This window comes from Anguilla rostrata, chromosome 5 (assembly GCF_018555375.3).
Source record: "Anguilla rostrata isolate EN2019 chromosome 5, ASM1855537v3, whole genome shotgun sequence".
Classification (NCBI taxonomy): Eukaryota; Metazoa; Chordata; class Actinopteri; order Anguilliformes; family Anguillidae; genus Anguilla; species Anguilla rostrata.
Genome location: NC_057937.1, coordinates 39,442,981 through 39,455,234, shown reverse-complemented (window position 1 = coordinate 39,455,234; position 12,254 = coordinate 39,442,981). Strand labels below are relative to the sequence as shown.

Here is a 12,254-nt window from a genome sequence, read left to right as displayed (position 1 = left end):
TGATGTAAATGCCCTAGAAGTAAAGCTGTGACAGTCCGCACTTTAACTTTGCAGTATATTCATTACTTTATTTCAAATCCAATGTGCTGGAGTACAGAACCAAGACAAAATAATAGTAATTGTCACTGCCCCAGTACTTTTGCATCTACCTGAAATTACATAATCTTGTTAATCTTGCCATAGTTGCAAGATCTGAATACTGTAGATGCTAGTTGTCTATAGACCTTTTGGTTATGGATTGTTGTGTGATGTAAGAAGGGTTTGATGACACTCATCTCAATCATCTATGATTTGAGAATTTAAAACTGAAGCAACATGCTTAATTCATCCTGAATTTTTAAAGCAAATTACTAGTTTTTGTGAAATTGGGAGACATTTTGTCTAGTTAATTGAAAAGTAAAACCAAAAAGTGAAGCAGGATGTTGTTTCAACACAACATTGCCACCTTGTGGGTATAACCAGTAATGGATTAATGCATTTTTTTTTAACATCAACATAACAAGGTTGAATCATTGATTGATCTTCCCCTCTCACAGTTTAGCTGACTTAGACATTCCATGAATCAGCGCATTGTACCATCATATATGACTGAAGTACTTACCTGAAGAGAGAAAGGAGAAATAAATAAGGGGGCATACAATGACATCAAATCAAAACTACTGTATGTTTGCACCAAAGACAGTCTGACAGAACGTGGCATAAAAACTCACACAAAAATAATGGAAAAAATCTTTTACAAGTACTTTGAATATTCTCCATCATAATTTCAGCTGCACCAGTCAGCCTGAAGCAGCCGCCCAAACAAATGGAGTAATTTCCCTTCACTGTAAGCCTGGTTGAGGTACGAGGTAGGGATGACTACTTTTCTGTCTGATGAATGTCTTATCCTGCAGTAATGGACTAATATGTCACGAAGGGAGGAAGCACCTCGATATATATAATGTGAAGATGAGGGAGGCATAGCTATGATATGTTATTCAAGGAATACTGAAAATGCAAATATGATCATTGGACCTTGTGCATATGTTGACATGGAAATTGCATATGTATATATATATATATATATATATATATATATATATATATATATGAATAATACACAAAAAATAAATAAAACACATGAATTCAAACATTGAATCAATATTGCTACAAACATGCCAGTGTGAAAAGGTATCACATGGCATTTTTTATTATGAAAAAATGGAGGATTGCAACTTTAAGTGGTATATGTATCTGGGCTCAGTCTTTTATTGTGTGCATGTACTATATGTAATTGCTATACTGTAAGTGAATGTGTTATTGTTGAATGAGAGAAAAATTTGATAAAATACAAGTCATAAAAAACTATTGCACCACAGTACACCAGGGTGCAGCACAATTCAGTTAGAAGTGAGTTACTATTTGCATATGCTGAGTCCCATGCTTCTACAACGGTCCGGATACGTAATATTCCTGAAATAGTTTAGGGAATTTGTTATTTGAACATGGCCCAAAATGAATTCCAAGAGAAAAACAGGCCAAGTGCTATATACAAGCACGTAATGAATGTTACATTGCTTTTTTGTTTTTATACAACTGACATCAAAGCTGACATTGATATTAAACAATAAACATACAAAAACCTGGTAGGTAATTCATGTTCAATTTTATAGTAGACTACATCAGTATATTCAGAAATGGGAGTTTCAGATCTTTTCTAGAGTGTATTTCGCTAATGGTTTACAATTATTATAATAAGTTATATTAAAAAAGCGAAGCTGTAACCTTGGCGTGTTGCAAGCTGTAACACTGGCGAGGTGGTATTTTCATCATGCATTTTGAAGCACCCGAGTTCTTTGGTAATTTTCTGACTTGTCGTGTGCCGATGAGACACTGCTGGGGGTGTGCCAGTCAAGACTGAGCAGTGGACTGCATTTGTGGTGCAGCTCATTGCAATTTTCTGGCCCGTCTGGTTAGCGATTTCCACACTCGCCACCTGACTGCTCAGACCAGGTCTACGGCAAAGGGTCTAAATCGCAGCCCAGCAGAGGGTGGATTGCTAATTTCAGGGCTTTCCCATGCAAAGCGTGTATGATCACAACCTATTCAAAAGCCAATCAACAGTTTTTGTGGATCATATGCTGTCTAATTTGACATTGTAAAAATCCTACAAGCAGGAAAAATGCATACTTTGCATTTATGGTTCATTGTTCTTTTTTTTTTTTTTTTTTTACATTTTAATTCCTTTATTTATTTCTGTTTTCAATAGTTTATGACTGTTCTTATACTGAACTCTGGTCCCAGGGTGCTGTATTCTTATACCCATCTATAATACGAAGAATGACAGTAAACACAACTTGAGCTTGAGGAATCTTTTAATTTAAATTATGTGCCTGTTGCTAAAATAAATGTGTGCCATAATGCAACAAAAGTAACATTCTGTGACTATTTCCAAAAAAGTTATCTTCATAAAAGGCTTAACAATTAACTAATTAGGCTGGTTACATCCACATATGTATCAGTAGTAGGCCTAATATAAAAGTGGCTATTATTAAATGATTTGTTCATGACAACCCTGCAAATTAAGGAGGCTATTTGTAGAGACAATTCAATGAACATTTGACAAATCGCTCAGGAGAAGAATTAGCCTGTTTGGTACGGGAGAAAAAGCTCTGTTATATTTCTCTGAATTCTTTGGTCATATGTCTATTTGGATGACTATATTTTAATTTGTAAGCATAATGGAGTAGGGGATAGTAAATAAATGTTTGGATTTTGCTTGTTTACTCAGAGAATATTTAGCCTAGCACTATAAAATTTTACTTCAAACATCTTTGACATATCAGTAGTCATTAGCTGTTTAAATTACATTCATATTATAATTGGGTCAGATACAATTAAAATCAAAGTACACACAGTCCAATGTTACAATCATACCACCTAGTCCATATTATTATAACAGAGGTGCGGAATAATTGTAACAGTAAAGTAAAATGCCCTGTAATATTTGTAGACAGGTGTTTTTCTCTCACATCAAGGAAATACATTTCCAATGGCAATATGAGACTAGCCATGTGGCTTATGAAGCATGGGGCTGTATTAATAAAAAAAAAAAAAAGACTGCATAAAAATTTATGCACATGCAAATTCGTAACTTATCATGAAGTGAATCGAGGCAACATGTGGAAAGTTGCTTTTGTTTGTATTAACATCCCGGTAAGCTTCTACAAAGCAAATAGCCTACCATACAGACCAAACTGGTGTGTGCTTATTATAACTGCCTGACCAGGTGGCTGTTTCTTTCCCATTAATCACTTGGAGCATCCAGATGTCGTCAACGCAGCAAGAAAATTAGCTGTGTTGAATTTATCTGTATATATATATATATATATATATATATATATATATATATATATATATATAAATATATGGCCAGGGAGTCATGCCTAATTCCTTACTATCATTCTTTCTCTCCTATCCTATGACCAATTGTGCAGACTGGTGCAGTCACTTCAAGGCCAGATAAGGTAAACAGCGGAGAGTTTGAAGATCACAGTGGTGAGAAGTAATTGGTGGATACCTTCTATGGGGCCTTCTGACTGTTGTCAATAAATGATGGATGTATGAGGAAGTTTATTAAGAGTTCTCTTGGTCTGACCAGGAAGTGCTCTCCCTGTGTGCGCACATTGATAAATTGTCACTTATTGAACCTGCAATGTCCATCTCCTCCCTGAGTCTGGTCCTGGGGTGTTGGTCACTGCATCAACTTGGTGTCACAAACAGGATACTGCTGCAAAGGTACAACTGAGATGCAGCAACTGAGGGCGAGTATGGTGTTATGTTATTATTCTCACTAGTTGGTGCTATAGGAAGACTGTATCTCAGTGGATGCTCTGTATATTTCGCCAGGATCAAAAGATCTGAAAGCTAACAAATTTACATATTAAAGTTGCCCTATGTTGCTGGAAGCAGGGTTAAGCACTATGATATTATCATTAAAAGATTCATTGTTTTAGCCTCTTTATACATTCATCAAACATGAATATGTTAAGAGGTATTCCAGCTCAGTCCTTGAATTGCCATAAAATTGTAGACAAATAATTGTTAAATACATCTAATTTTAATCTCCACCTTCAGGAAAAAAATTTTCCATGTAACAAAACCAAATCTTGGTGTTGGTTTCTGCTTGAAATTGGAACTTGTTTCCATTCATAGTTTGATTGCAGAAGCACTGAATGTCTGAGTTGAGCTATCTCAGGACACTGGAGTCCTGGCCACTAGAGGGCTTGTGTGAAGAGGTTAAGGTAAGGGGCACAACCGACCCTGAGGATGGGGTTAGTTGTTTCATTAATTTCATTATGTTTGAAATGCACCTTTCACATTAATGATTGAATTAAATGAGCATCAACAAAGGTTAATAGACTGTATTAAAGTTGTTAATCTGAACATTACATAAATTAGTTGGCTAACATGTATGTTAAGTCATGTTGTGAAAACATTATGGCCTATATTTGGGCCCCGTCTTCGCAGCTAAGCTTTTTTGACTTATTTTAGCTTGTGCTTAATACCCTGATTGTCAGGCTAATACTTTATTGGTAGTCCACAGATTATAGTTTAAAATGTGTTACGATTAAGTCGCAGCTAAACAAGGATGGTAGTTGAAAAATTGCGATGGCGTAAAAATGTACCCCCGTGTCTATTGCCAAAGCTTCTTCCTTACATCTCTGTAACAAAGAGATAACCAGGTGTTTATTTAACTGCCTAAACAACTTTCTCTAAGATCTGTCTTTAATCCCCTAAATAATCCCCTAAAGACCCCCTCCTCTCAAAAATATATTTTTTAATGGTTAACTCCTCTCGGAAGCATGACTTCCTCCATACAGATTCATTTTTGTGCATAATTGTTACCAGAGCCCCTTTTCACATTCTTCCACTGTCGATGGCGCTTCAATATACTTCCCTGAAATCTGAATTGGAAACATACACGTATGAGAGAAATTTGTGTCATCACAAATATCTCAAACCCATCATGGTGCACTAGGCAAAGATATGAGAATTACAGGAGAGCGATGTGGTATACTGAAACCTTAACACATAGAATTCTGACTAGTTAGTGACGTTGTGAGAGTCGGTGTGTTGGACATGGCAGACCACGCAGTTTTAGAATGCAATCCCGAGGTTGCAACTTCATTCCACTGGTAACCAAAATAGCCCATTCTAAAACAAAAATGGATGGAATTTGTTAAAAAAAATCATGTGGATTTGCATATTCGTATAGATTCTGATATTCTCCCCAAGGGTAAAGGTTTGGTGATACTACTAAGCCATTTTTGGTAGTTTGTTGAACATTTTTGGTGGAAAAACCATCAACCCATCCATCTATTATCTATACCCACTTATCCTGGTCAGGGTCGCGGGGTGTGCTGGAGCCTATCCCAGTGTGCATTGGGTGAGAGGCTGGAATACACCCTGGCTTAATTAAACAAATTTATCATATGATTTCATTATTATTATTCTGGCATAGACCTTTATCAGGTTTACACAACTTTTTTTTACTAGCATTACATTATCTTTTATACAGCTGATTATCTGAAGCACAGGTTAATACTTGTCAAGGGTCAACGGCAGTGTTACCCGATGAACCTGGACTTTCGTACAAGCGATTCCTACCATGTGCAACCGTCATTATTAATGTTTAAATACTTGAAGGTGCTTGATTTCTTGATGAGGAATGTAGTTATATGAATCCCATACTGTTTTACTGGCCTAATGCATAGACGGAATGCACAGACTATTATGATATTAAAAGTCGTGTAACACTACTTTTTTAGCAGCCTGTAATAGCACACATGCCCACAAGGGGTCGTCAAATCATACCTCTGACACTTTTGGCGCTCTCTTCGCAGTAAACCCTGGAGTCAGGGACGTGATTTCTCTTCTAATGAAAAGACGTTCCTTAACAGCAATAACAGTCGGGAGTCCGGAAAACTAGGGAATAGCTACTATTTAGCGCTCTCCCAATTCTGGACTGGGGAAATTACTACCCAGCGGGCAAAATAATATGCTTTCATTATTGAACTGAGCATCATTGTGCTGCTGCAGTGGATACTGAATGCACAGTAGCCTACAGAGTGCTCTCCACAAATGCGTCCCCTAAATTTTCAATGCCGCTGTTTTTATTGAAATACAGCAAGTGGGATTGGTGGACAGCTTCACTCTGTGCAGTCAGATATTGATCAAATGACTTTTTTACGAACAAAAGGGCAACCTATCTCATGGATACAAAAATGGCATGTAATTTGAGCAATGCGCATAATTCCTGTATTTTTGATAACGGCGGAGTGGAGAGAGCTCCTGCTTTGGATTCGGTGGAATGGATAGATTGGAGAGCCTCGGGATGTGAGAAAAACGGAAAGACACCAGGTCCCGACGCAATGTTTAAATGTATAATATCATTGGGAATATTTTTACTTCTTTTACAATCAGCTCTGGCTTTTGAAGGTAAGGGAACATTGCAGTTGACCCACAATTAATTCCATGAATACCTTTTGAGAACGGTTTAAGATGTTCATAGCACCTGCTATGATTGTTCATCTCTAGAACATTGCACAGTATTCTGACCACGTTTTCATTGTGCTCCTATCTACAGTCGTAGGCTATATATCACCTGTCTGTACATGTACTTGGTGCTCTAAAATAATATGACATAAATGAAGCCATTGAAACATTGTTAAGCTGACCTGCATGTAACAACTCATGTAGGTGCTGTATCGCCATCTGGGTGTTAATGTACGACAGACTGTACGCTAATATATGAGGTGTTAGTTTTACAGGAAATAGACTACATTACATAAACACATATTGTACATTATAAGCTATTCTTTTACAGAACTGTCGCTGTTCAAAGTGCTTGTGTGTTGCTATAATATCCAGAAAAGTTCACCATCGTAATATGTCTTTCATTAAATAATCCTTCTTTTAAATACTATTTATTTCCTATAACATCAGTGAGCGTTTTTCTCGTCAGGATGCACCATCTACGTTTCACATCTTTAAAATGATGTAAGCGATTGGACGTGGCCTATTGATATGCACACCATGATTTCGGTTATACATGAGAAATTCTGTATGAACCGACACTAAACACAAATTAGTGGTGGTGGATACTTCTGGAGCACAGAACACATGTTGTCTGGGTTGTGTGGGAGATCGGGAGACCGGGATTTACAAAATTCACAGTGTGCTTTGTTATAATCTCGAGGCTACACCTGCAAGAATGCAGTACTTTTCTGCAGTGTGTTTCTATAATATTTTTTTAGTTACATCTGGTAGTATGATGTATTGCTGTATTGCAAAAATGAAGAAACTTTCTGGAGAGATTGCCCATTCCTTTAAATAAAGGTATGCCCGTTTTCAGCAGTTAATAATGACCTTGACATTAACTTTAATCACTTTAAAAACCGAATGCAAAATGAACCTATTAACCTCTGCTGACCGTATTGCATTATAGGTAGGCTACTAACATTATAGGTATTATATTATTTAATATAACTAGGTGTGACACCTCCTTTGACGTAAATGTCCAGCAAATGCCAATGCAAAAATTGTAATTGTACATGCTTATTAACAAGTAGAATATAACCAAGGCAATTTGTAATATAGAGACTTTTTTTTCAGTAGGCTAATTCAGTAGAATACATTGCCATTAAACAGATATGATGTGACAGTAGTTTTATTAAAACATGATGTGAATTGCCTAAGTACGTTAGATGTATTTTTTACTTGAGTTTATGTGCACTGTATCCAAAGGTAAAGTGATCAAGTGCAAGTAGAACAAATTTTCTGTTGGTATTTTTACATGTTCATAAGTCATGACAGAAATCACAGCAGTCCATGTGTTCCCACAACGTATTACCTTCAAAGCATTGTATAGGTTAGCTAATACTGGCGGTTAGCTGCACACTGTTAGCAGTTATAAAATCCTTGTCGAAGGGGAGGCTAGCTGCAGCGTATGGTTTTCAAGGAGCCTTCTCTCTGTTGCAAATATAGACTGGCCGTTTGCAGGCCACAGTGCAACTGGGTCAGGATAAGTTGGCACACATATAGCTTGGCCTATTGTTTAATCAGCCTAAATAATAATAATACAAAAACTGTGTTCTCTGTGTGTGACAATTGCCATAGTTGGTATGGTATGAAAGCAAAGCAGCACAATGATGGATCTGGAAATTCTGTAATGCCAAATTAAGCAGTCTGTACATATTTTACATTGTTGTTTTTTAATTAAATCTGCTCATAGAGACGGCACCTGCTTTCTTTGTTGAAGCATCATTGGTAGACCCAGCTCTGACATGCTCACATCCATATTGACTTAGCCAGGGAGTCTAAATAGATTCCGTATTAAATGATGATTTAGTCATGTTGCTGGATCAACTGAAGTGCTTGGGTGAGGCACCACATTTGCGATTCAAACCTGCAACCTTTTGCTTATGGGCCCAGCTCGCTAACCCTCCATCTGCTCTGCCACAGATGTAGTCAGGCACACTTCAGCCTCAACAGGGATGAGACCTTGGCTTTAATTGCCCCTGAAAGAATCTTCTCCCAAAATCACTGTAGCCTACTCTGGTGTGTTGCCATGGAAACAGATTCCACAAAAAACCTTTATCCTCCTCCCAAAGTTACATAAGAAAAACTGTGTTGCAGCTGATGAATTGTACAGGACTTTGAAAAAATGTGTGAATTAGGTTATTGGACTTGACAGGGTTTAAGAATTTTTGTGTGTTGGCCCCTAGTTGAACTCTGTCTGTTAACAGTGGTTTGTACATACAGTGCATTCCATAGGTATCTGGATGTTTTGTTGTTTTGGCTCTGCACTCCAGTACATGGGATTTGAAAGGAAACATTGAATATGAGGTTGAAATGCAGACTTTCACCTTTGAGGTATCTACATCCATATTGGGCGATTTGTGAAGGAATTACAGCCTTTTTTATACATAGCCCCCCATTTTAGGAGACCATGTGTAATTGGGCAAATTAACATAATCTTAAATAAAGTTGTCACATCTAGTAATTGGTTGCAAATCATTTGCATTTGATAACTGCCTGATGACTGCAACCCATAGACATCACCAGATTCTGGGTATCTTCCCTGGTGACACTCTGCCAGGCCTGTACTGTAACCATCTTCAGTTCATTTATGTCTGGGGCATTTTGCCTTCAGTCTTGTCTTCAGCAAGTGAAACGCATATTCATTTGGATTCAGATCAGGTGTTTGACCTGGCCAGTCAATAACATTCCACTTTTGCCAATGAAAAACTCCTTGGTTGCTTTAGTAGTGTGTTTTGGCTGACTGTCCTACTGCAAGATTAAGTACTATCCAATGGGTTTTGAGGCATTTGGTTGGATCTGAGCAGATAAGATATTTCTGTCAACTTCCAAATTCATCCTGCTGCTGTTGTCAGCAGTCACATCATCAATAAAGGTAAGTGAGCCACTAGCAGTTTGTTGCTAGTGGCTGCAGAACACTACCTCCACTATGTTTCATAGAAGAGTTACTATGCTTTAGATCATGAGTACTTCTTTTCTTTCTCCACACTTTCCCCTTTCCATCACTTTGATGTTAGTACTCATTTCATCTGTCCATAAGGCTTTTGTTCTGGAACTCTTCAGTTTTTTATGCACTTTTTTTTTGGTAAACTCTAACCTGGGCATTCTGTTCTTGAGGCTTTCCAATTATTTTCATCTTGTGGTGAACCATCTGAGGTTATGATCATGTAGTCTTCTCTTTATGGTAGTCTTTGAAATATCTATGCCTACATCCTGGAGAGTGTTCTTGATCTGTTTGATGGTTGAAAAGGGGTTTTCCATCAAAAGTAAAAGTATTCTTTTGTCATGCACTGCAGTGGTCTTCTGTGGGCTACCAGGTCATGTGCAATTGCTGAGCTCACCAATGCATTCTTCTGCATCGCTTCTTAACAACGAACTAAACAGTGTATTATGATACATGCTTTGGATGTTTTGACTGTGTCTCTGATCAGTTTATTCAGATTTTTTCTTAGCTTTCTTGCGCTTGAATTGCATGATGCAGTGATACACACAGCTGGTCAAAAAACAGGCAGTTGCCCAATTACATTTCGTCCCTTAAAATGGAGGGACTACGTATTAAAAGGGCTGTAATTCCTACATGGATTGCCTGATATGGATGTAAATACCCTCAAATTAAAGCTGACAGTCTGCACTTGACATTCTCTTCATATCCTCATGTTCACTCTAATTCAGTGTACTGGAGTATGGAGCCAAAACAACAGAAATTGTATCACCGCCCCATCTTATCATTGCGTTTCGGATGTCATTATTGTTTTATGAATGCTTGCAAAAGTCTGCATTCCTAAGGCATGCATGTTCAACATATACCTTGTCTTGAAATATTATGTTCTGTTGATCCACAATGTGCACAGTCCAGTTTTATTTTTATTTTTATTTTTAACATAGCCAGTGTTTGTACGCTTCATCTGAGTAGCTAGACACTATTTTGGACAATAGTGATCGCACATTAAATCTGCCTTAATGCATTTTTGTGGTCTTTCAATCAGTGAAAAGATGCATCAGCAATCATCAACACATTAAAGTGCTGCAATTTTAACAGCAAATAAAGAGATTTGTTCACAAACCTCAAATAAACCATTTTGAAGTCGTTATCTGTGGTTACATAAAGCTGTCTGGAGGCACAAATTTGCATGCATTTAGCACATCAACCCTTTTCTCTTGCTGAGTATAATTTAGTATGTCAATGCTTCCAGTTAATTGTGAAGCTTGCCTGTTTCTATTGAGACCCTTAGACATTCCTCATATTGATACATCTGATTTCTCAAGAAGATTATCAAGTCCATAGTTGTTATGCACCCATAAGACAAATATATAAATACAATGTAGTTTTTCTTTTCACAGATTACCTCAGTGTTGATCAAGCTACTGTGCTAAAAATGAAGTCTTGAGTTTTCTTCAGTATGATGAACCCTAGCACAGCCACATAAACCCAGACGTGGTAGCCGCACTACCACATTTGGGTTAGTAATGCATATTGAGTCAGTTTTAGGCCATTAAATGTTTCTAAGAATGAATTAGTCCATATCAATGGCTCCTATTGATCACACTCACACGCATAGTCACAGACTTGTTCTGATGATGACCGTGGCAGTATTTTCACTTAAGTGAGCTGGTTGGTCTACATTGATCTTTGTTTTTCCATGAAAACAAGGTTCTGAACTAGATTGGATGTAAAATACTTAAGTACTGTGTTTGATTGAGCTTATTGGTTGATATCTCAGATGTTGGGCTATCCTTTGTTTCTACGGCTCTGCCAGGGGGATTATCTCTTATAAATCAATTATGTGCTGTTTGGCTCTTTGGAACTTCGCTTTGCTTACTTCTTTAAGGGCTATACTTTTACTTTACTCTATATATATATACTTTACTCTATAATAGAGCATGTAGTGACTGCATGGCCCTTGCTTTTCTTTGTCAGAGCACCAGCCTGAGGCAGCATGCGTTTGTTAAATTAATTCCTTTTCATATGAAATAATTATGAGTGAGAATGTATTTAACATAGAACCATTTGGCAGACGGAGGACCTAACAAAGAATCACTAGATCAGTCTATTTTCTGTCTCTTTCTAGGAATTGTAATATTTTGCTTTCTCATGAAGCAGTTTCCACTCGTACCAGGACCTCCCTTTGGTTTAGTAATGATGACACAGGCATAATAACAACACAGAAACAACATACTTAGCATCACTCTTATAAAGCCTTCCCAGAAGAGTAGAGGTTGTTATAGTAGCAAACGGTGGACCAACTACAGGTACATATTAATGCCCATAATTTTTTTAAGAGATGTTGGATGTCAGGTGTCCACATACTTTTAGCCATGTAGTGTATCATGGTTATAACTGGTGAGCTCTGGGGCAGTGGGCTAGATCCACTACATTTTTATGCGTGCTACAAATACTGTGATTGTGAACAGTAAGCACACACTATTTAGGACGGAGTGTGGCACAGTGGGTAAGGAACTGCGCTTGTAACCGAAAGGTCGTAGGTTCGAATCCCGGGTAAGGACACTGCCGTTGTACCCTTGAGCAAGGTACTTAACCTGCATTGCTTCAGTATATATCCAGCTGTATAAATGGATACAATGTAAAGTGCTATGTAAAAAGTTGTGTAAGTCGCTCTGGATAAGAGCGTCTGCTAAATGCCTGTAATGTAATGTAATGTAATTTAGTGTAG

At 37.5% G+C, this 12,254-nt stretch overlaps 1 protein-coding gene across 3 annotated transcripts in view; it reads left to right on the top strand.

The window, feature by feature from the left end:
- Window positions 1-5,813: 5,813 nt before the first annotated feature.
- kiaa1549lb (KIAA1549-like b) overlaps window positions 5,814-12,254 on the top strand; it is a 52,860-nt gene continuing 46,419 nt past the window's right edge. For 2 of the 3 annotated variants that reach the window (XM_064336155.1, XM_064336158.1), the window contains exon 1: window positions 5,815-6,480. In XM_064336155.1, coding sequence (XP_064192225.1) covers window positions 6,255-6,480 — 226 coding nt within the window. In that variant the 5' untranslated portion in view covers window positions 5,815-6,254. Of the gene's footprint in view, window positions 6,481-12,254 lie in introns of all 3 variants that reach the window. The other variant, XM_064336157.1, reaches the window with a different exon arrangement.